Raw genomic sequence first — 27,205 nt, forward strand, 5'->3', positions numbered from 1 at the left:
CAGCTGTTCATGTTTCCGGTTGTAATCCAGTTTACAATCAAACAGACTGACCTGTATAGACACACTGGGCATTGAATTGAAGCTTCAAATAATAGTTTTAAAATCCATACTTAAGTTACAAATAAAGAATAGCTCATAATCTTCTGAAAAGTGTCCCAATCACTTGAGGAAAGTGTTTCAAATGACTAAATACTTTGAACAAAGTAAAGATGTTTTCATGGAGGGAAAGCAGTTACCTGAGCATGACATCCAAGAGTTTAGATCCTAAACCCTAAAAATATAGCTTGCTTAATCTTCTTAGGGGGATTGGAGTAGGAGTTAGTCTTTGACTGCTCAGTGGACAACACACGCACAAGCTGAGTCAGTCATAAAGAATCAAAGAGCAGATTAACACCTGACATCCAATAGAGGGATTTGAGTCCCTCAGGTCAGCTTTATGATTTCGAGCTGGGAGTCAGACTGCAGTCTGAACTGCTTGGCTGACGGAAGAACATGAGCAGGTCAAGCCTTCTCAACCTCAGGAGCCTGGGCAAGATCTGTGGCTCAAGCCAGAGCAATGAAATGGTGGTTCTGGACCGGGTGAAGAGGAAGAACACTGTGAGGCGCATGTCAATAATTGAAGATGGGGAACTTGCAGAGGTTCTCTACCTGATTCCCAAACAGTCCATGATGGAGCAGCTGCCGTTCCTCAATCCCGAGGACTACATCCTGTGTGAAAAGTTGGCGGGTATTCCTGCAGAGCTGTCCGGTAATGAATGCTTGTTTTATTTGGTTGTTATTAATGATATTTTATTTATTATATTTGTATTTTTTGACGAACATGGACAGACATCCTCACGCTCCCTCAGTTCCTCCTCCACCTACCTCTTAAAAAACCCCAAAACTAAACTCCGCACAATGGGTGATGGAGCCTTCAGTTCTGCTGCTCCTCGCCTATGGAAGGCCCTCCCAGACCACCTGAGGGCCTTGCAGACTGTGGACGCTTTTAAACGTGGCCTAAAAACCCACCTTTTAAAAAAAGCCTTTTCCGGCTGATTTTATTCATGGTTGATTTTAACTTGTAGCACTTTGAGATTTGTTTTTAATCAGAATCAGAATCAGAATCAGAATCAGAATCAGAAAAGGGTTTATTGCCAAGTTTTCACACGAGGAATTTGTTTTGGGGATTGGTGCAACACAATACAAATATAAAAACAAATATATAAGAGATAAAATAAAATGAAATGTATAAACAATAAAAAGTATAAACAGTAAAATAAAATGTAGACCAGAAATGTACAAAATGAGGTTTTAAAGTGCCGGGTGAGTCTGTACAAAAGTGACTTAGGAACTTAGGATAGGTAAAAAGTATAGACAGAAATGTACAATGAGGTTAGTAAAGTGCCGGATATGAGTCTGTGCAAAAGTTACAGGATTGGATGAAAAGTGCACTAGAAATAAATGTATTATAATTAAATTTATTGAACATATTTCTTTAAAAATGTCTGGAAAGCTGAACATTATTTTCACTTCAAACTAGTTTATATATTTAGCAGAAACCATGATAGTGTGCACACCTGCCCTTTGACAGTTTGTGTCTGCAGGATTAAAGTTCAGCTTGTCTCTGACTGACAGGATGCTCCACTACCCTCCCTTTATGATAAAGTGGTACTTTTGGTCAAAACTGCTCTTATTTGGGAGTTTCCACGACATCCAGGACTATTGACAACTGAATTTGTTTTGACGTAGAATTAGTAAATTGTCGGTAAACTTTATAAACTTTATACATGCAGTTTAAAGTGAGTCACAAAAAAGTGAAGAACTGAGTAAAATCATTAGCAAAAGAAGTGCACTGTAACAGTTAAGAGTTTGTATTTATTTATTTAATGAGAATATAACAGATGACGTATGAGCAAGACATTTCCAAGAAAGAATTAGCAGTGCACTCAGATTCCCTCCCCCTCTGTGTGGATGAGGTCTGTGATCAGAAGTGAAAGGGAATTGAATGAATCTCCTGCCAACCATGTTAGTGCACACACTCGGGCCCTCTGTGTTTTTGGACCACCCCCTTTTTCTCTTGGACCAACAGTCCACTTAGTTTTCTCTCCTCACTCTGGATGGCTGCACTGAACTTCACCGCAGAGAAGCAGAAAACTGCGGTCATGAAACACAAAGGTAGACATTTGCAGGAACGTGTGTATTTGTGTGAAGGAGAGGATGGGGGTTGTGTTTATCTAGTTCATGGCAACACTTTTGGTTACAGTAGTGGCAGTTTTTGAGGAATGCTGCAAGTACAGTATTTTTTCGTAGATTTCACATTGTAATTAGTTTAGTGATTGTTTTTAACTTTGGATTCTCTGTGAAACCACAGTCAAGGTAGTGGTGCTGTTGTTTACTGTGACTTTGTCTCAGCTGTTCAGTGTTTTTATCAGACCAAACATTGGTAGGGTTGTGATTTCTAGAGATAAAATGACATGCAACTGTTTAGTTTAGATCCTTGATCCCAAGCTGTGCTTAAACTATGAAGCTAAATTGAATAATGAGAATTGTGTTTGCCAAGTAGGTAAAAGTGCAAACACAGCTGTCACAGCTAACAGTGCAATGCTGGTTTGGGCATCACCAGCATGTGATTTCAGAAAATGCAATGAATGAAACTATGTTTTTGCCTTAATTGTCCTGTTTTGCAGCAGCAGGGAGCAGACAAATGTTCTGTTCTGAGAACAATGTTCAGAAATAATAGCACACAGAATAAATGGCCACTGAGATAAAAGTCCAAGTTTTGTTTTCCTTTCCAATAAAAACTGGAAATGTGTTTTTACGGATCAAAGTTACCAGTAACTGTAGTGAGGAAATGCCTTCGTCACCCAGAGTTCTGTCCAAGATCATCAAATCCCTTTCAAATGGAAAATATGAAGCCACGCTGTATCATTTGTCGTGTGAGGAATCTCTCACTCATTTTCCACTGCATACTCCTGCAGAAACCTAACTCTTCATTTAACCTTTATTGAAATACTAACATTTCATGAAACGGGTAGATATTTCATGGAAGAACAAGAACAAGAACAAGAACTAAAGTCTTGCTAACAAGTATCTAACACATTCAACACCAACACATGCAGCTTGAACAGGACAAAAACCAACTAACGTCTCCGCTGAAGTTTTAGCTTGATTTACGCCCTCTTCCTTCCACCTTAAACAAACTGGTGAACGTGTGCCAGAAATCTTTATTCCTCTTGTACCAACTAATAAAAAGTTATGATATAAATTCATGACATAGTCAAGGTCACATAGTTTCACTCCCATAAAAATACCATGACGTATATTTAAACAAGGTAAAGAAAAAAACAAACTGAAACACTTATAATAGCTGCACCGTCACTGCTTGAGAACGTGCATTGGAGATTTTCTTTATAGCTGAAGAGAGCAGGCTGTGTGATTAGCTGTCAGTCTCAGGTTTCTCTCCATTTGCCATCTTTCTAAATCCACCATTTGCTAATACCTGACACCAGATCAGCTTCACAGTCTGGGGGAGCCCGAGAAAGAGCGGAGGGCGGTTCCTAAAAAAATCTTTTTTGAAGACCCCAGATGTCAGTTCTGCCAGTCGCACTTAAACTACAGTTGAAGTTTCACACTAAGTTTAAACAGTGCCACAAAGGACCTTTAGTTTAGTTTAGTTTATTGTTTTGCACTGTTTTTAAAAAAATATACAGGACATATCAATGATAAACACTATAGGTGCAGGAAGAGGCAAAAAACCCAATGGGCTTATTTGAAGCCTCCACCGAAGATATTAAAATTTCATGTCAAGATTAACATACAAAAAAACAGAAAGTAAAACTACACAAAAGTGATGGCAAACTAATAATGCAATATATAAATAATAAAGAATAAAGACAAAAAATAAGTGTGTGTGAGTGTGCATGGGATATTGTTTTTACAACTTATATTATATTGACTCCTGAGCAAATAAGACTGTACATGTCACTATGAGTGAAACACAAAAAAACCCCAAAAAACAAAAAGAACATGGATACCGGTACATAAACAACAATACATTGGGAAAACAGTTACAAAACAGCAGTCAAGTGGTCCTTCAAACGTCTTTTGTAATATTTCAGAGAGGACGAGCTCTTTGCCAAGTGGGAAAAATCATTCCACAATTTAGTGCCCCTAAATCTCACCGAAAATTTCGAGATTGATGTTGAAGTACAATTACGAGAAAGAAGTCAGAATGTCGAGTCAGAAGGAGCTCTTGTATTATATCTGCAGTATTTAAACCGTGTGAAAAACCTTTCAGCAAGACATCATGAAATGGTGTGAACTTGTGTGAAAAAGTGGGTAATAATACGTCTCCTTTAACTAAATGAATGCAAACGTTTCTGATTTGGCAGCTTTGCATTCATAATAACCTTTCTATATTTGTGTCACGTACATATTGAATTATTGTGTAACATGCAGTGATTTTTTATAAATTTGCTCATTTGTGTACATCAAAGCTCTTCATTAACAAATATCTGGGGCGCTGTTGGACAAAAGCCAGTTTGGCTGGGTTTCTAGTAATTGTTGGAGGACTGAGGTCAACATGACAGGTTACATTCCAGCTGCTTTTTTTTGTTGCTTTTTTTTCCAACTTGGCTTCAATAACACTAATGGTCAAATGATGGTATGTTACACAATATCAGACAGTAAACTGAGCTTGTGCCCAAGCCTTCATCTCTTTTATCCCTATTTACAGTCTGCACAGAGGTAAAATCTCAGCACCTGTCTCCTTTTCAAGGCTGTCTTAGAGTGAAGCTTAAACCTTCACAGACATCATGCCTCCTTTAAGGCTGGAGTTGTTGACACCTGGAAGCTGAAAGGTGTTTTATAACCTGACACTGACATGTAGTGTTCAGTTGACAGTCACAGTAAACTCCTTTTTCTATTCTGGACTACATACTTGTTGCCATGGTGACAAATCTCTCCTTTTTTTGTGGAGCAGACATGGGGCCACGTTTCGTATGACTGTAACACACCTCGTCCCCGACAGAGGAGCTAATCTGTGAAATACCTCCAGCGAGAGAGTTCTTGTTTGACTCAGATATATATAGATATATGTGTTTGTTCGCTTTGACGGAGGAATTTAGACTTTTCTGTGGCCACCAGTGTATGAAAAATGAAACTATTAAATCCCCTTGTTTGTCAGACTGCTCGTGCACGCCGGGACCGGGTGGTCACACACCGGAGGCCGGAGCGCTCTCACAGAGCCACATTCTTTCCCCTCCCTGCTGCGCTAATCACGTTGAGGACTTTTCCAGTGGACTGTGATTAGATTGCACAGGAATCCAACGCTTCTGCTGTCGTACAGACACTTGAAAGAGATAAAAAAGAGGATGAACAACGCTGAATCTTTTTTTAGATCCTAACCCTAATGCCACAAGGTTTTATGTGCAGGGGTGCCTGCTTGAGTTTAACTACTGGACTGATATTGTTGTAATATTGTTTTATTAATTGTACAAATGTTTTATTGATTGTATCTTAATAATTTTTCTTTTAGGTTGACTATTTTTACACCAGTCCAGGGACAGCAGATGCAAAATAGCCTTTTTGGCTAATTCCGGCACATTTTACATTTGTTTAAATGTGTTATTAATGTGCATTGTCCCTGTTATCTAAACCTTTAAATAATAGATAATAATAATAATAATAATAATATTAAGTCAGAGAAAGAGGGCAAGGAAGTAATGGCTTGTTCATGACCTCTAGTCTCTTGTATGATGCTCTTCACTCAGATTGGAGCTTCTATGTACAGCACGGTACTTAAATTGCATGTACTTTTGTGTCTGTGTGTTTTTCTGCCATATCAAATTATGCTCAATGATGTAAAAAGTGAACACAGAACTCTGAGAGATTAATGTTGTATGTGGAGTTCAAGGACATGAGGGATCAACATACTACATACACATAGATAGAGATGATTATGTTTTGAAGAATGTGTTGTATTTTTTCACATATTCTGGTATGGAAACAAAGAAATGTACATTTTGTTTGATTGACAGTAATACTCATTAAGCGGGGACTGTCATGTAACTTTGTTTTGTTTGTTTTTTCTTATCTAACTAGCTGCATGGATCCTAGCCGAGTTTCTATTCTGATAGCTGTTTACTGATTGCCACAAACATGTGCACAGACATGGGACAATGTGTCCAGTTCTTTGATTTCAGCCACTTTTTTGTTTTTACAAAGAGTTCATGTTTTTATGTTGTTTTCATGAGAGTTAATCTACTTCAACATAGGTCTGGGGGGAGGTCACAAGAAATAGTTCATGTACTTTTCTTGTTCCTTCATTTCATAACATCTTATTCTCAGACGTTGAAGGGAGCATAGAAACCCCATTAGAAGCCCTAAACTCTGGAAGATGTGGGGGATACCTGAAGATGGGAAAGTAGTAAAATCTAAGAGAAAGGAGAATTTTGAGAGTGGAGGGAAGTCAATAAGCTTCGCTGTGATCATCCTCCTTTAAAGCAGCACTATGTAACTTTTCCACCTTAATCTAATATTTCCAGAGTCATTGTGATGGTACATCAACTTACAACAGGTTTAATGAACCTCTGTCATGGTCTGAGGGGTCTGTATCGCCTTCACTGGCACTATGTAACTTTGAGGAGCATGGTAGGAACCCTTCCACACTAAAAAACTACACATTTTTACGGCTTTGACTGCTTTACAGCATACGTCACTTCCCCCTCCTTCCCGATTCGTAGTCGAGACGAAAGCTGGGCGGGACGGGGAAATAAAAGTTTTATCGGAGGAGGCGAAAAAAGAAAGCGGGAGAGTAACAAGCTAAATGCCCGGACATAAAAAAAAAAAAAAAAATTAAAAAAAATGCCCGGACAAGAATAAACATTGGCCTGGCGTTCACTCGCTGGCGTGAGATGAAAGACGAGGAGGGATGTCCGACAAGAGAGACAGAATTGTTATGATACAAATGTAAATGTAGAGTTCTATGTTCAATAAAGGCTGAATTAAGGTTCTGCGTCAAACCAACGCAGAGCACACGCCGTCGACGTGATGCTGTCATGAACCCATCGGACTTCTCCGTCACTCCATTTCGTCGCGGTGCAGTACCCCCCCGCGACCGCTAGTTAGCGATCTTTATCTGGATGGTTTATCCAACTTTTTGCGGTCACAGTGAATCAAAGAGATAAGGACAACTATTGTGCAAAAAAAATCACACTTAAACGAAGAAAAGAGCCCTGAAAGTTCACTACTGCTTCAAACCGGAAACCGGAAATGCGTTGCTTCCAGGCGAACCAATCACAGCCCTCTCCGTTTGCGTGTGGTCTGCGTCGCCTCGACGCGTAGTTACAATTTTCGGGAGGTGCACGTCAGTGACGGCGCAGGTGACGGCGTGTGGTCTGCGTGGACCCAGACCACACGCCATAGGCACGGCGTCGTTTTGACGAACCATATTTCAGCCTTAAGAATCAAAATTAGAATGTTTTCACATACAGGGTTGGGTTCTAGTATTTTTCCTGAGAACTGTAAAATTGTGCAGGGCTGATCTGCAAAATATAAGGAATGGGCATTCAGTTATTCACAGGTTATAAAGTATTTTTTTATTTTGTCAGTAAGTATGTTTGACTACTAATTTATGACCCTCTAAAAAACGTTTGTAATTTGGGGCGCATTATCTCGCTGAAACAGCACAGGGGGGTGGGGGTGACTTCACTAATAAAACCAAATTGAACTTAGTGATTTTCAACATCATCATATTATATTGTTTAGCCAAGAATAGATACATTACCTCTTCGCTATCCATCCTGCAAACGACAGCGGAAAACAGAAAAGTAGTTTTGAATGTCCGTCCCGTCTTATTTGTTTCAGTATCAAAACAAACGCGACGGGGACAGGAGTTTTCTGGCAGTAAGCGCTGGTGCTCATGGGAAACGTAGTGTTCTGTCTGCTAAAGCACTACCGCTTTTGTCCAAAGGAGCCGCCAAACTCAACAAAAGCTGAAAGTTACATTGTGCTGCTTTTACGTATGTTTTAATGATTAGTCCACAACACCTCCAGAGGGTTCATCAGCAACATCTGGCAGGTGTGCCCCCCTCTGCTCTGACACCTTCTGCATAGTTGGAGTCCCTACTTTTAAGCCACAGCCAGTAGTTTCTCCAGCTCTTGGATTGTTCTTAGGACCTGGTCCCTGCTGCTACTTCCAAACCTCAACTGGGCGCACTTTCCCTTTTCAAAAGCTTCATCATCGTATCCTCCCAGGGGACTGTCATTTTCATTTTCATTTTCATTTTATTCTTTATTTCATTAAAAAAAAAAAAATTATAATTCAATACAAATACAAATGCAAATGTTCTTAAATGTGAATGAAAAGGGAGCAGAATGAAGAAGAATCTTATCTGATCTGCCCCTTTTTCCAAGAAATAACTTCACAAATAACATAAATTAAAAATACTAATAATAAAAAAACAACTACTAAGTGAATAAAAAAACTAAAATAAAATACAATTAAAAAAAAATAAAATTACCGCCGTCTATGGGTATGTCAATCAAACTCAACCAACATATTTCATTATATTTACTTAACATACAGGCTTTAATTGTACTTTTGAATGTAATGTTTGATTTGGATTCTTTGTTTTCTTTATTCAGATTGTTCCATAAATTGATTCCTTTCACAGAAACACAACGTTCCATCAATTTTGTCCTGCATCTTGGTTTTTAAAAAATCTCTGTTCCTTTTAAGTCATACTTGCTTTCTCTTTTTTCAAATCTTTTCTGAATGTTGATTGGTAAAGTTTTTTCATGAGCTTTAAACATAATTATCAGAATACTATAGTCTACTAGTTCATGAAATTTCAACAATTTTAGCTGTCAGCTCGATGATGCAGTCGTGGTGGCACCAGTTGGACCAGAGGACCAGGTCTAGTTGGTTGTTGAGATCTCTGGGGAGAAATGAGCCTCTCACTACATTAAACAGCTCATCTAAACTGAGTTCTTATGTTTAAATAACGATCAAAAGGGTAACCAACAAGCCACAGTCGACTATACATGAGAAACAACTAAATAGCTTTTAGCAAAAATTAAATAATCTTATAAGGCGCATTTCCACTAGCGGGAGTTCCGGGTAAACCCCCGACCGTCTCTTCAGCCCCTTCAGCTGCCGCGTTTCCACTACACTGTAGCGCCACACACGAACCTTTGACTGAAAAATAGCGCTCATTTTTTGCAGTTCTCAAACGGCCAGCAGAAAAATTAAAGCAGAAAAATCACGTAAACAGCGGATGCTACTTGCTTTTCTTTTTAAACATACACTGCGGTCGTAGCGAATGAGGTTAAAAGAACCCCCCCGCCAGACCTCTATATTGGTGTAATATGACAGCAAGACCTGAACCAATTAATCGGCCCATCCATCGTTTTTTTCATGTGATCTCCAACTTTATCAAATGTAGATACTTGTAGCAAAATGTCTGGTCAAAATACTTAAACGATTTGTGGTCACATGATTTAAGTTCACGTGAGAAGGCTAAAGGTAATTTCACAGGGTCGTTTTTTGGCCCCATAAAGGTTCCTGAAGGCCACGTTACAGGGCTGTTCCTGGTAATGGAAACACGCGCACACAGCCGGCCCAGAAAAATCTACCTGGATCTCTGGCTAGTGGAAACGCGCCTATAGAAGCACCGCCATCATCGCTGCCCTCCATCAGTCAGCCGTTTATGACAGAGGGAAGACAGTCCTCAATAAAAAGCAGATGACAACATGCTGGTAATAACTCAAAAGGAAACTGAATGACTCTCGAGCCACAAGAGTCAAAATCATATGATCTAATAAAAGAGTAATCATGCTTTTTGGACAGTTTCCAGCTACATGTTTGTTGAAACCCCACCCTTTGAATATCACCCTGTTAAAATCGTTGCACTGTGGCACTGCAACTGCAACATCATAGATGAGTGTTTTGTGATAGGACAGAGGGAAAGAGGTTGCAAGGGTTTATGGTGATGTATGGAAGCATAAAACCTGCAAATTCCTTTGGAATGCACATGAACCAGGTGACGTTTGGACTTGAACCCTAAAGAGTATCTCTGGAGAGATCTGAAAAAGTGTGGACTTTGATTCTTCCCAATTAAACATGGACAGATGTGCAGGAGCGGAAGCTGGAATAATCGCTAAAGGTCCTTTAATCAACTGCCGTGTGAAGACTCCAAAATACATGTGTAAAAGAGATATATCAGACTTTTACTGCTTTTTATAACACTCCAAAATATGGCCCTTTGTCATTGTTAATGGCATACTGATGAACCCATTTTAAGATGTGTATACTGTAACTTGCATCAGCTTCAACTTTCTAACCTGAAGGGATTCAGTAAAGAGCTGAAAGCATGATGATGACACTGTTTACAATCATGGAAGGTTCCTGCTTCATCAACAGCGTTGCAAGACTGCAAAAATGGAGACAACAGCGAAAATATTGAGGAGTTTACAGTGAACTCATTCATACCTTCTGCCCCTGTAGTGCTACACACCCAGGAGACCTGTCAGCCCTGTCCACCTGCAGAAAAGCAGGAGATCCAGTGCTTCAGGTGCGGAGGGTCTTGCAAAGGAGAAGTGCTGCGAGTCCAGAGCACCTACTTTCACCTAAGGTGTTTCACGTGCAAGGGTAAGTGAAGTGATAAACAAAGAGAGCAGATACTCTCTGGCAGAGGTGTCAAAAGTATTCACATTCATTCCTCAGGTAGAAGTATAGATACTAGAGTTTAAAAATACTCCTGCAGAAGTTGAAGTATCAACTCAAGTTTTTTAATCAAGTAAAAGTATAAAAGTACTGGTTTCAAAACTACTTAAAGTATAAAAGTAAAAGTAATGTAAGGGGTAAAAAAAGCCATTAAGGACAAAAGCCATTGAAAATGAATGCATCTTAGTATAATGCAAATATATTAAAGAACCATATATGTGTACTATTGAGCATTAACGTGTGTTTCAGAGAGCAGGAGATATGACGACTAGTTGCCTATAAGTATTGTAATGGTGCAAAAAGTCAAACTTCAGAGGCATGTTATCATTTATCCTAATGTTTATTGGAATGTACATCCAAGTTTAGTTGCAGGAATCTGAGGGAACGGATGTAAGAACAAAACTGGACAAGAACATCTGAAACAACCACAACCAAATTCACTCTATCCGGATGGAGCAATTTAACTGGATAGTTTTTTTTTAAAGACCGAAATGAAATAGAGTAACAAGGCTGTTTTTAAAATGTAAGGAGTAAAAAGTACAGATAATTGCGTGAAAATGTAAGGAGTAAAAGTAAAACGTCGTCTGAAAAATAATTACTCCAGTGAAGTATAGATAACCAAAATTTCTACTTAAGTATTTGTACTTCGTTACTTGACACCTCTGGAAACATGCCTGTCCACAACAGAGGCCAATGTGGCCTTGATCAATGACTCTAAATTGATCTTGTTGGTTGTTTGTCTCTGAGTTGGACTGATGAACTGCTACCTGTCCAGGGCAAACCCTTCATACCCCGCATACGCTACTTCCTTCCCCCCTAACAGGATGAAAGTGGGTGGGGGGTGGAAAATTAATGAATATTTTGGTCCGAGTACAGCCTTTGGCTTTGTGTTCTTTAACCTTACAGACATCTGTTTGTGCATAAATCACATGCTGACAATCTATTTAAATGTTTTTTCCATCAAGACTGAATCAGGAACATACTCAGACTGTAGTTAAGTCCACAAAAGTGGACGTTAAAACATGTATTTTACAGGCGTACAAGTAACGTGGCCTTTTTGATGACCTTATTTTCAGTAGAACCTTCAAATTATTTATTGGTCATCAAATGCCATTCTGTGTCCACAATGACCCATTGTCAGATGGTCATTCACTGGAGTTATTTTGCTTAATGGTCGACATATTTCCTCAGTAAACTATTGTCGCACTAATCAGCCCTGACAGCCTGCTCATGTTGTTGCCTTCTCGCCTCATTGTGATGATGTTTCCAGAACAGAGATAACAAAGAAACTTTCCGTGCAGCACTGCAACAGGGGAATGACTCATATTTGCAGAAATTAGGATGTTAAAGTCCATGTTTGTATTTGTTGAGAATTTAGACAGTCGTAAGATAGTTTAATTTCTGTTTACGTGTTTTCTCTATTTTCTTTTGGAAATAAATTGCGTATTAAGGAAACATTTCTTATGGACCTGGAATCATGACTAAATGGATAAAACAAACCTGGCTTCCATTGTCAGTAAGTCACAGTGGGACGAGAATAGAGCGGTGTAAATCTGCCGCTGGCGTCTCAGTGCATTCACTCCTGGCACAGTCAGAAGGACAGCTTGGGTTTGGTCGTCTCAAATGTCCCCAAACGAGCTGGGAGACGACAGCACGTCCTGTCAGTAACTTCTCACTTAGCTCATCAGCATGCACTCACTCGCACAAACGTGTACACACTCCAAACACACATAAACACTTCCGAGAGCGTTCCCATGGCCCAAAGACTATTTATGTCATCACTTTGATTAGATGACGTATTTGCAGTCAAATTGCAACTCCGCCTTGTTATAACAAGTTAGTATTTTGTTGCACAATCTTTGGTTCCGTAACATGATCAGACTGACCCTTAAATGTTTATAATGCTCACGAGAAGAAGACACCTGAAAGTAACAATGAAGTAAATACATTTTCAGTTCACGTATGTATAAATAAAGCTGGTATATCATCATAAGAACTCAAAACAACAACAACAACAAAAAGCAGAATAGTTAGACTCACTTACTTAAAGGGGATCTATTATGAAAAACACGTTTTTCTTGCTTTAACATATATAAAGTGGTCTCCCCTCAGCCTGCCAACTCAGAGAAGGAGGAAAGCAACCAAATTCTGCAGTGTCTGTACAGCCGCCCGGATGAGCCTTCCAGTGTCATGTGACTTCTACGAGCCGTTCAGATTCTGCTCCTGTCGCGACGTAACGACGGGAGCGATGCGTGAAACCACGCCATGGATCTATTATATTACTGGATAGAATACCGGAAAATGGCCGCTGTTCATTTCAATGGAGTTTGCTCGCCTGGCGCATAAGCCGAAATGAGTTCCTGACTTCCGGGTTTACTTCTGCGTTAAGGGGCCCATAGAGCATGCGCAGTTGAGTCACCTCCCATCATGCCCCGGGGCAACATCAATGGCACCGACACGGCCGTGACGTCACGCCCAGAAAGAGACTTTTCTTTGACTTTTCTGGCCGTTATAAAACATTTTTGACGGATATAAAGTCCATGACTTAAAAATATAGAATACAAAGATTAGTAATCAACGGTGATTACAGCTGGAGGTGTGCTGTGAACAGTTTTAGAGGCTTCTTTTTTACTATTGCGGTCTATGGGAAAAAAGCTTTCTGGGCCCCATGGGATTTTTTGTTGCAGTACCGCGGCTGGCCACTGAGAAAAATCGGCATGCCTGCTGAGTGCGAGACTGGGGGGCTGAACCACGCCCACAACTAAGTCCGGCCGGAGCTTCCGCCATTTTTTGGTAGCGGTGTATCGCGTCATTCGCGTCATCGCGTCATCGTGTCAGGCAGCCAATCAGCACAGTGCCTCATTATCATAGCCCCGCCCACTCAGAATCCCACATAGAGAAGGAGGTTAGAGACTGGGAAGATAAAGACATGGCTCAGAGGCTGAATTTCTCATTTATTTAGCAAAAACAATCAAAAGCTTGTTTTTAAGACATTCAAGGCCTGTTTAAAATAGTTATTAGATGCCCTAATAGGTCCCCTTTAAAATACATTATGGCTATCAAATCACTGAATGAAAAGTCAGTATTTTGTGTAACAAGATCAAGGCTATTGAATTAAACAGTAAAATAGCTGCCCGATTGTTTGACAATTTATTAAATTTTCTTGAATCAGATTAAAGTTTCTGTAATTGTAAATAACTGAACATGCATAAAAAGAGCAATAGAATGAGAAAGAGATGTGATTTCATAGTTTAGGCACATACTGTAGATGCATGGTTGGTACCCTCTCTGAAAAGTACAGCAGATTTAAAAAGCTTTCTCCAAAAGAGTCTTTTATTTCATGTTCATGACTCATTCCTTCCTTTCTTGAAGTTTTTTGAGTTTAACGGTTCTTTTGAAGTTTATCCACATATTTGTGAGGATTGTTAGGAGACTGCGGGGGCCGAGGCAGAGTCTTAATCTCAGCCAGCACCTCCTGAAGTAGTCAAGCATAGATTTCGAGGCATGTTCAGGATCTTCATCCAGTTATGGAAGCCATTCCTTTAAAAAAAAAATGTAATTACATTTTTATTTTACAGATAAAGGGATGTTTTCTTCTAGAAGTTGCTGGTCTTTTATTTAATCCATCCCTGTACTTGTGAAATGTTCTGCATGACAGTGGTTGCAGTACAACCAAAGTATGATCAGTCCACTCCCATGCTTACCGGGGCGACAAATGCTCTTTTCCTGAAAATCTGAACCATCTTTTATTCAACTCAAAACAATTTCTTAGCCCACCGCAGCTTAAATGTTCTATTTTTACTCATATCCAAACTCGATCATGCTTGTTTAGACTAGCAAAAGTACCGGTATTCAGGCTTTCTGTCATTATCCGACAGTGTAGGGGTGGGCAAAAATATCGATATGGCAATATATCGCGATACTTTTCCAGCCGATTCAATATCGATATTCAAAATTTGAATATCGATTTTTAATTTTTTTTTAATTTTTAATTTTTTTTTTTTTTATCCCCGATCTTTTTCCCATTATATCACCCAGTGCTCCTACCTAAGTGACACTCCTGGGCATTGCCACTCTCTACCAACCCTGGGAGGGCCCTGCACTGAGCTCAGGTTTTATTTCACGTTTTATTTTATTTTATAATTTATTTTTTATATCACACAATTGCCTGTCCTTAAAAAATGAAAAATAATGGACAGAGGTTTATTTATTTATGGATTTATATCTATACTGACTGATCACTGTGCCTGTCCTTGGTTTTAGTACCCATCTTTCTTGTGTTTATTATCATTTGCCACATAATTAAAGCAACCTCATACTAAATTTAATGTTAATTTCATATGATGTAAATAATATGAAAAACATATACAAATATGTTGTAACTTTAGCTTGTATAGTTATAATAAAACATTGTTTTGACTCACTTTGTCCCATGAATTGTCACTATAATCTGATGAACGTGCAACTCGGATTTTAAGATCCATCACTATCATCTGATGTACATATATACAACTTGGATTTTAAGATGTGTAATGCATTTTTAAATTTTTCGGTGAACTATGTAGAATATAATAATCGGGATATCGCATAATCGGGATATCACAATGTGCATCGTATCGTGGCTCAAGTATCGTGATGCGTATCGTATCGTGAGGTCCTTCCCAATACCCACCCGATATCTTTCTCCTGTGTGTCTCTGTGAAGTGTGTGGCTGTGACTTGGGCCAGAGTGGCTTCTTCAAGAGGAATGGGGACTACCTTTGCCCGCTGGACTTCCGGCGGCTTCACGGCACACTTTGTACCAACTGTGGGGAATTTGTAGAGGGGGAGACGGTCACCGTCTTGGGGAAGACCTACCACCCAGCCTGTTTTGCGTGCACAATTTGCAGGTAATTCTTAACGCTCTGTCAGTTTTAAGCCTCACAAACACGTTTTGCAATTGCCTGGCATGCCTCTTTCTGTTTCTCTGGTCATCAGAATGCCCTTCCGTGCTGGAGACTGCGTCACCTTCAGGGGAAAAGGCTGCCTCTGCCAGCGCTGCGTTGAACCCGTGTCTCCTCCTAATCAAATCACTCACTGCAATAGTGAGTGCATTCATTTTTAATTTACTCTTCAAATAAGAACACTTAATCCAATGTTCATAATCAAACATTATGATCTCTTGGAGTTCCAATCAGACACTGGCCGGTGATCAACTGTGGTTTCTGGGCTGGCAAGGTCCTTATTTTATTCATCCTGTGTTCATGCGTGAGGTCAGCACCACGTTTCAAAGTGCACGTACATGTAGATGTAATGCTAATACTTATGTATTAGTTCTCAGTGAGATATTTCCTTTGCCATGTTTTACCCTAAAAACAGTAAGAAATGGTTTGAGACCAGTCATAAGAAATCTGCACGTCATTTAGAGTAAACTCACAGACCAATCATTGTTCCTAGATATGCCAGTACTAGTGCAATACATTTTTACTTTCAGCCCTGCAAGTTAAATTTAGCTTATAAATAACCCTGTTGAGACCTTATCTTAACCTCAGTCTCCATCCTCCGTCTATCCATCCAGCCATTTTCTGCCACTTATGTGGGACCAGGTTGCCGGGGTAACAGCCTGAGCAAAGGTTGCCATACCAGCCTCCTCCCAGACAGAGTACTCAGCCCCAGTACTTGAGTAAGAGTACAAATACTACTGGTCAGAATTTACTCCGTTACAAGTAAAAGTAGCTCAGTCAAAATATTACTCGAGTAAGAGTAGAAAAGTACTTGCTTTTAAAGGTACTTAAGTATCCAAAAGTAAATGCTTTTAAATTTACTTTAAGTAAAAGTAAGAGTAAGAGTAAATTTCTTATTTTCCACATCAGTAAATTACTATATTTTTTCTAAATTAACTTAAGGATCTTTTAACTATTGTTTCTGAGAATTAACTCTTTGAAACCAGCTGCACTGATGTGCTGCTTTTAGAACCACAATGTTATATAAAACCTGCAGAAACACCAAAAACAAATCAAATGAATGGGATCATAAGAGGACAGCAGATGATGCAGAGTTTATTAACAATCATGAACTGAAACCAAATGAACCTGCACCATCCAACTAAGTCTGGATCCCCCTCAAAGACCACTGCTTTACAAAAAACTACATCTCTGCTTTCAATAACTCAAATGCGGCTCTGTCTTGACAAACGCAGGCTACTTTGGCGGTATCGTTTTGAGGAGGCTTGACGTATTTCCGCTTTACGTACATCCCAGTGGAGAGCGTGCACTGTGATAGGTCTCCTCCTTTGACAAAAACAGCTTGTGTCCAATAGGATTTTAGGGAAGAAGAAAAAAGAGCAGACCTGAAAGTAACGAGTACTTTTCAGCCTTCCTAGAAATGTACTCGAGTAAAAGTAAAAATATTTGTCTTGGAAATGTATTCAAGTAAGAGTAATAAGTACCAAATAAATCTAATACTCAAGTAAAGTACAAATCCTCTGGATATGTACTTAAGTTACAGAGTAAATTTACTCCGTTACTGTCCACCACTGCTCCCAGCCGCCTCCTCCGGCCCTTCTGGAGAGAAAACCAAAGCAGTCCCAAACCAACTGAGAAATGTGATTTTTCCAGCAAGTCGCAGAACTTTCTTAAGGCCTCCACCTATTAAAGATTTTTCAAATCAACGCTCCAGGGAGACATCCAGGAGGCATCCTGACCAGGTGCCTGATTTACCTCAGCTGACTGACGCAGGGAATGAGCAACACTGCTCTGAAACCTTTCCTGGATGACTGAGCTTCTTATCCAATCCCCCGGGCTGAACTCAGCCAACCTCTGGAGAAACCTTAATTTGGCCTCTTCAATTCACAATCTTAGGTGACGGTTGGAATTTAGATCAGCTAGGTCAACTGCTTTCGCCTTTAGCTGTGACCTCACCTCGAAAGACCAGTAGCTACTGTGTCCAAGCTCAGCTTAGGCACCTGAAGACTGTGGATATAGGAAGGATCAATTGAGGATTCTGACTCAACAAGCCTGTGATTAGGAGGATCTGTATGCAGAACTGTAAAAAACATTTCTACAGGTTCTGTGCCTCCACACATGTATATCTAATTCTGTTTTCAGATTGCGCTGGTTGTGGTAGAGACATCAAGAACGGCCAAGCTCTGCTAGCTCTTGGTGGTCAGTGGCATCTTGGCTGCTTCAAGTGTAAAACCTGTGGGAAGGTCCTGAGTGGAGAATATATCAGCAAGTAAGAGCTAATCTCACAACCCCACTTTCACTTATTCACTCTTTTCATGACATAAAATATGTTGGTGCACGAGTAATATATCAAAGGTAAATCTGGAATAAGTGAAATGTACGGAAGAGTATTAGGGCCACTTAAAAAAAATAAAAAGAATTCTGAGAAAAAAAGTCAGAATTCTGACTTTAATCTCAGAATTCTGAGAAAAAAGTCAGAATTCTAGGCCACTAAAAAAAAAAATAATAATTCTGAGAAAAAAGTCAGAATTCTGAGAAAAAAGTCAGAATTCTGACTTTAATCTCAGAATTCTGAGAAAAAAGTCAGAATTCTGACTTTAATCTCAGAATTCTGAGAAAAAAGTCAGAATTCTGAGAAAAAAGTCAGAATTCTGACTTTTTTCTCAGAATTCTGACTTTTTTTTTCTGACTTAAAAAAAAATAAAAATAATTCTGAGAAAAAAGTCAGAATTCTGAGAAAAAAGTCAGAATTCTGACTTTAATCTCAGAATTCTGAGAAAAAAGTCAGAATTCTGACTTTTTTCTCAGAATTATTATTATTTTTTTTAAGTGGCTCAGAATTCTGACTTTTTTCTAAGAATTCTGACTTTTTTCTCAGAATTCTGAGATTAAAGTCAGAATTCTGACTTTTTTCTCAGAATTCTGACTTTTTTCTCAGAATTATTTTTATTTTTTTTCATGTGGCCCAGAATTCTGACTTTTTTCTCAGAATTATTTTTATTTTTTTTAAGTGGCCCTAATACTCTTCCGTAGAAATGTTTTGCTTCATCACTGATATACGTGAATAAATCTTTCAGAGATGGTGCTCCGTACTGTGAGAGGGACTATCAGAGTCAATTTGGGGTTAAATGTGACGCATGTCAGAGGTTCATAACAGGAAAAGTGCTTGAGGTAAGACATACTGTTGGTATAATTGTATTTTGTTTTTAGAATTATTTTTTTAATTGTTTTTGACAGTTCGTGTCTGCAACCTTTGCCTCTCTTGTTCGCCGCTGCAGGCCGGGGACAAACAGTTTCACCCAAACTGTGCAAGGTGCAGCCGATGTGGTAAAATGTTCACAGAGGGAGAAGAGATGTACCTACTAGGTCAGTCTGGGATTATTCTGCTAATTCTGTGTCATTTGCCGCCAGGACATGGTTTTGATCTCGGATAAATGCTTACTTGTCAAAGCTTGTAAAACATTTTTTCGGTTTTAGCTACAGTGGATAATTGTTATTGCTTTCACAGGATCAACAGTCTGGCATCCAAGCTGCAAAGACATCAGCAGAACTGATGACGTTTATAGGGTAAAACCTCAAGATTTTAACATCAACATTTACATTTTACCAGCGGCATTCAATTTTGAGCAATGGTTAGCATCTCACACTAATACACAGTTTGTTTATGCATTGTCTTCCTCCCAGGTCAGCAGGCCAAAAACCCCCGTCCTCGATTACTATTTCCCCTCACGTGAACTGAAGGTTAATGTTGTGATCAGGTCTGCTTTTTGCAGTGATGCATGGCAGGAGATAGCAGGCTGTGCTCTCAGAATTCGTGTTAATGATGCTTACTTGCATCACATGCAAAATTAAATTTGCTTACCTGGATGGCCAATTAGGTGTTTAGTCCAGTGGTTGTAGTAGGAAAAGAATCAAACAAATGATAGCCACGTTTCATGGTACAAGATTCTCTCTTGTAAGATGTTTGAGAGGATCTTTACTTTTGAAAAGTTGTTGCTGGTATATAAGAATTGTTTGCTGACGTTGCTACATGCATGGGGCGTGAATCACATACCAGCGTGCCATTTCACCATCAGTGATTGTTATATGGCTACCCACTAGCCTGATGTTGTGCAACTGAATGGACGCATTCAAGATTGATCACAACACAAAATAACGCACACATGCTCCTGTGCTATTTCTGCACCGTACACTAAAATCGCTGAAGGTTACATTTGTCCGTTAGAAGCATTCTGTGTATGAGGCAGAAAGCAAGTTTCAAAAACCCGACTTTCATTTTTCAGCCCAACAGATCATCATCAGAAAGCTCGTGTTCCAGGCCGGGCTCGTGCACTCCGGGCAGCCCTGGAACTATCTGTGTAAGTTCTGATGTCACCGCCTGCTCGCCGTCTTCTCTGGTCCACATTTCACATTGTCTGTTTCAATTATACTGTATACCTTTGTTCATGCAGGGGAATCACGTGGATGTGTCGTTCTACAATAATGTTTCTTATTAACAGACATTATATGGATAAACACATAGGGAAAAAAGCAGGTTATTAGAATCAATAGCTTTTTGTTCTTAACTTAACCTTGACTGATCGGAACCACTGGCTAGTTAGAGAAAACGTCTGAGTTCAGTGATGTAGAACCTGCTGCTTACATGTTTCCCTGTCTATCCTTTAGTACACTGAGAAAATCAACAACACTTTGCAACAGTTGATTTTCTCAGTCGGTTTGAATTTGTGCATATGTATAAAAAAAGAAAAAGAAAAAAAGAAAGTGCTTTTAGCGTCCTTTCCACTCAGCCTTTTATCATCTATAATGGCATGCATGGAATAAACTTTACACCCATCAAAACACCTATATGAAATTAAATGCTGGTTGTTTTGTGTGCCAAATTAAAGAGATTGTGGTGTCGTGGGACTTAACTTTTATTCCTACCTGCCTTGATGTAATGAGAAGCCTTTGACCTTTCACCTAAACCTAATCCATTCTGTCTGCTCCTTCTGTCTCCCATCCTCCCATCCTCTGTGTCGTCTTCCCCTCTCCTCCCAGGCAAAAGTAGATAATCAGATCATTGATTACCGAGATTTAGCAGCAATTCCCAGAGTCAAGGCTATATTGGACATAGAGTATCCTGATATGATGTCTTATAAGTCTGTGAACGACAACTACTCTGCTTTGGAAGAAAAAAGCATCATAAAGGAGAGACAAAGCCCTGCTGAGGTAACTTCATCGAGACACTGTTATGTCTTCTATGTCATTGTTGAGGTGTTTCCTCTTGGCTTCAGTCAATAGTTAAACTGAATCAAGCCATGTTTTGTTTTTAATGACACTGGTTCAAAAGGTATTTATTGTGAAAATGGGTATCTATATGAATAAAAACCAAATCATTCTGAATAACCCGAGTCAAATAAGACATATGGAAAAATTTCTACTTGTATTTTACTTTCAGATTATCCATAAAAGATGTAATTCCTAAACTTTATTTTATATTTTTGCAGGCAGTATGAACTCAAGACATTTCACTTTTGTCTTTTTTTTTTTTTTTGCCTATAACACATTTGAAAAAAATAAGTCTGAAACCAAAGCTCTAACTGTTTAAAGTTGCCAAACCCCCTTACAACACCAAGATATCGTTGTGGGGTGAAGGATAACACAAACTGAACTGTTTCAGTTATATTTGGTCCCTTTCTACATGCAAACTTGTACCAAGGTGTGCAACAGTATGGAGTATACATGTATATTGCTTTAAATTCTCCACAATATGCAACAAACTGCAGCCAGTCCACTTCTGTATCTGCCCCCTCATCGAGAAGGGTGCAACAATGACTGTTTGTACATCTCTGCATGAAGAATGTGGTATATAGCATTATCTTGTTGAAAACGTGTGAAAGATACATTGCTCTTAATATAAATGTTTGCATAAATTACATTATACATATGGAAATAACAACTTGTCAAAGTATCTGATTCATAAAAAACATGAAATATTTTGAGTTCATATTACATGTGAAGACATAAAAGTCTTTTTGGGGAGTTATATCTTATATAAAGCTTGATACAATGCTTCCACCTGAGGTTAAAATATATAGGGTTTAGTACCAATGCAATAATTGATAAAGTATAATCAGTTATTATACATAAGATAAGATAAGATAATCCTTTATTACTCCCTCAATGGAGAAACCCGTGTTAGCAGCAGTACACCTAACATATATACACACACACACACACACACACACACACACACACGCATGCGGGGAAGGAGGTAAAAAGGTAAAAAAGTAAAATATATATATAATTACAAAATATGGACAGTATATACACAATATACACAATGCAGTGGAGATAAAAAATACAAGATAAAAAAATAGTGCAAAGGAAGAAAAACAGTGCAAAAAAGCAGGTAAAATGAGTGTGAGGTAGACAGATATTGCATGGATATTACACATATGATTATTGCACATATGGTTATTGCATACATACATGTTTCTTTCTGTTCTGTCTGTCTTTTAGTCCCCGTCGAACATACCTGTAACAACAGAGGTAATTATCAGTTGCTGATCATTTACAAATCCCTACCCGAAAACCTCTTTAATTAATTTTGCAGTGAGTTTTACTCTGCTTCTCCGTCTTTCTTCTTTCAAGGAAAGTCTTGAAACAAAAACATGCGTGCCAAAATCTACAAGTCATGGCTCATTTGGAGGTCATAACCGGCCCTACCTTCATGGTTATGCTCCTGGTCTGTCCAGATCGCCACAACACTTCCACCGACCAGGTGACAATAAAACCTCTGATATTCCCCCAATGTTGTAAAGATTTCCTCTAGTCTCTTTATCTGCATTTTACCACCTTTCCCTATCTTCCCTCACAACACTTTCCCCACCCCGCTTGCCTTGGTGGAATAACCAGGCTCAGCACTTTCTTCTCCTATACTATCTGGAAACAAAAATGACACCTGCACTTCTCCTTTATGTCACCAATTTCCCTCTCAGTCCCAAGGTAAGCCACCCCTCACTCCCCAGCTCCTCTGCAACGCTTCTCCTGTCCTTCTTATCACCTATTACAGTGTGCATTTAAATGAACATTGCAGAGTTAAAGAACATCTTAGGAGAGTGTAAACTTTCTTAGGGACCTAAATAACATACATTGAAGCAGTTTTGAATTAGAACAATGTTCATGTTTGCAGAAAAATAGCAAGTGATGTTAGCACAGGGGGGCAACAGGGCCACATCAAAATAAACTGCAATATTGAGCCCTGATAAGACTCGAATACGTCATTCCACTAAGTAATAGGCAGGTTTGGGTCCCTAAAGACAAACAGAGGCCATTTTAGATTTCTATGTGAACAAAAAGTGTGCACAAGTTGACTACCAACTAGATGCAAAAAGAGGACTGGTCATAGCCTACATGCATGTTTTTCATAATTATATGTAAATATATGTTCTGTGGTAACAGAGATCATGAATTATCCTCCTTTTGTGTGTATTTGTTCAACATCTAGTCGACTTATCCTTTTTATGCACTTTTTGTACACACACAAATTTAAAATGACCACTGTTTGTCTGAAGGAACTCTCTCCACAGTATCACTAAATTGAAATGGCATTTCTGAGTCTTGTCAGAGGCTTAAAGACCAGTCTGTTTTGACAGAGGTCTGTTGCCCCTGGCCTGACATTTACTGCCTTTTTGTTGCAAAAGCATGTGCCATTTAGCACAAAACTGCTTTGATTCACAAAGATTTAGGTCCCTAACAAAAGCTTTCACTCCTTACCATCTAACAATAGACCTATGACTATTTTAACTCTGGAGGGCATTTGCAGCTGAGTGCATTGGTGAGAGACTAAGCTCCAAAACTACTATAATCATGATTAAAAGTCAGACCACGAATTTACCAAAAGAACAGAGTTGGATTGAACGGAGCCCTTTCTTTTCTTGAGAATTGCAGAGCCCTCTAGTGGTGACGGCTCTGAAGACGTACAGGCCCCCAAAGATGCAACTCTTAGTTCAAGAAAGCAGTTTAATTTACCAGAACTGCACTTTTCTTTTCTTTTTTTGTATTAGATAAATAAAATATTTCTGTGGTTGTTCAAAATTTCTCTCACACGTTCCTCTAGGTCCATGTTTATTTATAGTATTTCTGCTTTATCTCGTGTGGATGAGATATGTCAGGCTCTGACGACATGTGTTGTCTGTGAAACTGAACATCACTCACTAACAACTGACAGGCCAAACCATTTGGATTTACGCTTACAGGTGCAGTGAGCAGAGTTATGCTTTATTTAGTTTAAGTCAGTTTGAAGGAAAAACATAATTCCGAGGTTATCCTGTCATGAATTTGAAATGTTAAAAAAAAACAGTAATTGTAGCATGAATAAAAGAAAAGAAGTACTAATAAGATGTTTTACCATTTTTAGAAAAACTAATCTAACTGAAATCCAGTGGAAATATTTTTTGACCTTTCACTACGTTTCACTACGACGGAGTATTAGGGCCAAACAAAAAAACAAAAAAAGGAAATTACGAGAATAAAGTCATAATGTAATGAGAATAAAGTCGTAAAATTATGAGAATAAAGTCATAATATTACGAGAATAAAGTCGTAAAATTACGAGAATAAAGTCATAATATTACGAGAATAAAGTCGTAATATATTATAAATATATAAATATAACTTCACAAGATGCTCAATATTCCTCATTTTAACACAGGGAGAAGAAGCTCTTCCTGTTAAGAGTTCTCATAAATTATATTCTCATAATATTACGACTTTATTCCCGCAACATTACGACTTATTCTCGTAATGTTACGACTTTATTCTCGTAATGTTACGACTTTATTCTCGTAATTTTACGACTTTATTCTCGTAATATTACGACTTTATTCTCATAATATTACGACTTTATTCTATTACGACTTTATTCTCGCAACATTACGACTTTATTCTCATTATATTATGACTTTATTCTCGTAATTTCCTATTTTTTTTGTCTTAGTTTGGCCCTAATACTCCGTCGTATTTCACCCCTAGGTTTGACTGCATATTTCTTTAAGTGCAGGCTAGACCTGGAGTGGGCTGTTAGATAATGAATAAGAAGTGATTTGACTACAGTACATGTTGTCAGACTGGGAGTACTTTGTTTCCATTGCATAACACTTCTGAAGAAGCTGGTCACTCTTCATCTATTTCTTCAGCAGGTGAAGGCTTTGATATGTACAAGAGGCCTCCTATTTATAAACAGCAAGGTACAGCAGTAACCTTTTTCATGCCATCACATGTTTTACTTTCTGTTTTTGTGAAGTTTAATGAAAGAGCATAGGACTGATTGTCTTAAAAAAACAAACTTTATTTACATGTGTAAGTGTACTCGGTCCTGTTTTGACAATATTTACTTCAAGTTAAGCCAGTGCATCATCTGATTTGGACAATGAGCTCAATCTGATTAGAAGTTGTTCCACGATCATCTTATCTGCCTGCTGTGTCACTTTCAAACAGATCAAAGTTCCTCCACATCCCACACAGCCTCTCTGCCAAGATACGGTCACACTTTCATGAATCTGGTAAGAGATCCAAAATGTGAGGCTGTTCTGTCTTTAACAATGCAGTTGGAGGCTGAATATTGACATTCGTGTGGTTTATATATTTGGGTAGCTGTAAATAAACGTAGTTTGTTTGATCACTTCACACTGTGAAAACTGTGTTATTTACTGTATGTGTTTCTTCTCAACAAGCCTCAGTCTGCTGATTTCTGCCGTAACTACAGTGACAGATTCAGTAAGTCTGCAGACATGTATAATGTTGTTTCTTTTCCTTTTAACTTGGAGAGTAACTTAACCTAAAACTAATTTCGTTTGTGTCTTACTTTCAGGCTTCAAGGTATGTGGGAGTAACTGATGCTCGTGAATTCCTGGTCACGCTTCTTTTACCTGACTGGTTACCTGCATCACATCGTAGTCTCCATTTGCATGTTTGCCATACATCATTTTTGTCTGTAGTGGCTGCACAGGTCTTTAATCTGCCATCACCTTTCCCATTTGCACGTGTTTTGCTTCATCCTGCAGCTCACCCGCGATGAACAACTTCTACTAACACGAATGGAAAGAGGAGTGTCCATGCCTAATTTGCTGGAAGCAAATGCAAGTATTACTTACATCTTTGTCCAATACCTCTATATAATTTCCTGCAAAACTGTGCCTTGGTGGGGAACATTTTCACCGTAAAGACATATAATGGTCCCCAGATGTACGCTGATGTTCAAAGAAGCTGCATGTTAAAAAAGCGATGACATAGTAAATAATTTGTGGGTAGCAGTTTAAGGCGGTCCAGCTGAACTCAAGCTCAACTACAGACTTGCATGTTTAATAGCTCTAGAGCTGAGTGAACTGAGTGTCAATGGTAACTGTGCACTGCTTTTTACATGGCTGTTTATTTGCATGGTACATGATCTAACCTCAGTCATTTTTGCACATGTGATAGACAACTTTATGTTTTATTTGATCTACTTTTTTGAAAATTGTTGTTACATTAGAAGAATTTTGTAAATAAAGTTTGTTTTATCATTATTAATTATTATTATTCATTATTATTATTATAATAAGGAAGTCTTATCCTGTTTTTGTTTCGTTAAGGTCTATCCGTATGAATTGCTCACAGTCGCTAACAGAGCACAAGTGAAGCTTCCCATGGATGTTCAAAGAACAAGACTTGAGGTACAGCAACAAAGCATTTCAATAATGTGACAGTTTCCCTTCTTTTTTTAGATCAAAACGGCCTGCTATTGATCTCTAGTTACAAATGCCTTTTTGCTGCACATAAAAACAAGAGCTAAAATTAGACAAAGCAATTTGAACTTTCAAGTGAGACACTGATTATTATTCTGAAGGCATTGTGTTATTCATTAATTTGTATTGCTGTGAATGTTATAATATGGAATGATACATTTTTCCATCTTTCAATATTCATTTACATTTGTACATTTTCTCCTGCTGTCTTGTTCGCAGCGTCATCTATCCCCCGATTCATTCTTCAAGCTGTTTGGCATGAACATTCAACAATTTGACAGACTTCCACTTTGGAAACGAAATGACATGAAGAAGAAAGCAAACCTCTTCTGATTGCTGCCTGATTCATGGTTTATACTTTGCTGTTGATATGCAGTTAATTTCAGGTTTAAATGTACCTTATTGTTTATTTCTTTGTATTTGATGTTATAACGAGAAATCTTTAGCCCGAGAACAGGACTAGTCATTTCTTTTTTTACTGAGAACATGAGAACTCAATTTGCATATAGATTTTTTTTTTCTTTATCAGAAATGATGTTTACATTGAACAATTCAACTGTAAGTAAGGCAAAAATAGGTGGAATTCATGCTAGTCAGTCTGTTACAGATTACCTTTTGCTTACGCAAATATGACCCTAGCTACGGTAAATGCTTCCATTTCTCCTGTTCTCTATATTTAGTAACTTAGTTTAGTATTTGATTTTAAAATAACTGTGGTTGGTTCTCATGTCAGCCTTCCTAGACCACCAGTACTACTCCTCTTCGTATAGTAGTCCTATATAAAATAATTTG

At 38.6% G+C, this 27,205-nt stretch overlaps 1 protein-coding gene and 1 long non-coding RNA gene across 9 annotated transcripts in view; both read left to right on the forward strand.

Moving 5' to 3' along the window:
• The first annotated feature begins 385 nt into the window (after window positions 1–385).
• Window positions 386–25,767, forward strand: LOC133419689 (actin-binding LIM protein 1-like). 8 transcript variants are annotated; one of them, XM_061709050.1, is made up of 18 exons: window positions 386–748; window positions 10,487–10,630; window positions 15,410–15,593; window positions 15,682–15,788; window positions 17,790–17,916; window positions 18,725–18,818; window positions 18,926–19,013; window positions 19,156–19,214; window positions 19,332–19,388; window positions 19,931–20,005; window positions 20,685–20,855; window positions 22,149–22,178; window positions 22,281–22,410; window positions 22,545–22,634; window positions 24,827–24,877; window positions 25,128–25,192; window positions 25,364–25,406; window positions 25,501–25,767. In XM_061709050.1, exons 1-18 carry the CDS (start codon window positions 493–495, stop codon window positions 25,524–25,526), a joined length of 1,797 nt encoding a protein of 598 aa, XP_061565034.1. In that variant the 5' UTR covers window positions 386–492; the 3' UTR covers window positions 25,527–25,767. The 8 variants fall into 8 exon arrangements, with proteins under 8 accessions (XP_061565034.1, XP_061565035.1, XP_061565039.1 ...); XM_061709051.1 differs by having other exon boundaries at window positions 24,830–24,877; XM_061709058.1 differs by lacking the exon at window positions 386–748 and adding an exon at window positions 2,043–2,154.
• Window positions 25,768–26,254: 487 nt separating this feature from the next.
• The window catches only part of LOC133419691 (uncharacterized), a 1,267-nt gene continuing 316 nt past the window's right edge, over window positions 26,255–27,205 (forward strand). Inside the window, exons 1-2 of the long non-coding RNA XR_009770552.1 lie at window positions 26,255–26,341; window positions 26,633–27,205. The exon at window positions 26,633–27,205 is cut by the window's right edge and continues 316 nt beyond it. This is a non-coding gene — a long non-coding RNA (uncharacterized LOC133419691). The remainder of the gene's footprint in view (window positions 26,342–26,632) is intronic.

The sequence above is a fragment of the Cololabis saira genome, chromosome 19 (assembly GCF_033807715.1).
Source record: "Cololabis saira isolate AMF1-May2022 chromosome 19, fColSai1.1, whole genome shotgun sequence".
Lineage (NCBI taxonomy): Eukaryota > Metazoa > Chordata > Actinopteri > Beloniformes > Belonidae > Cololabis > Cololabis saira.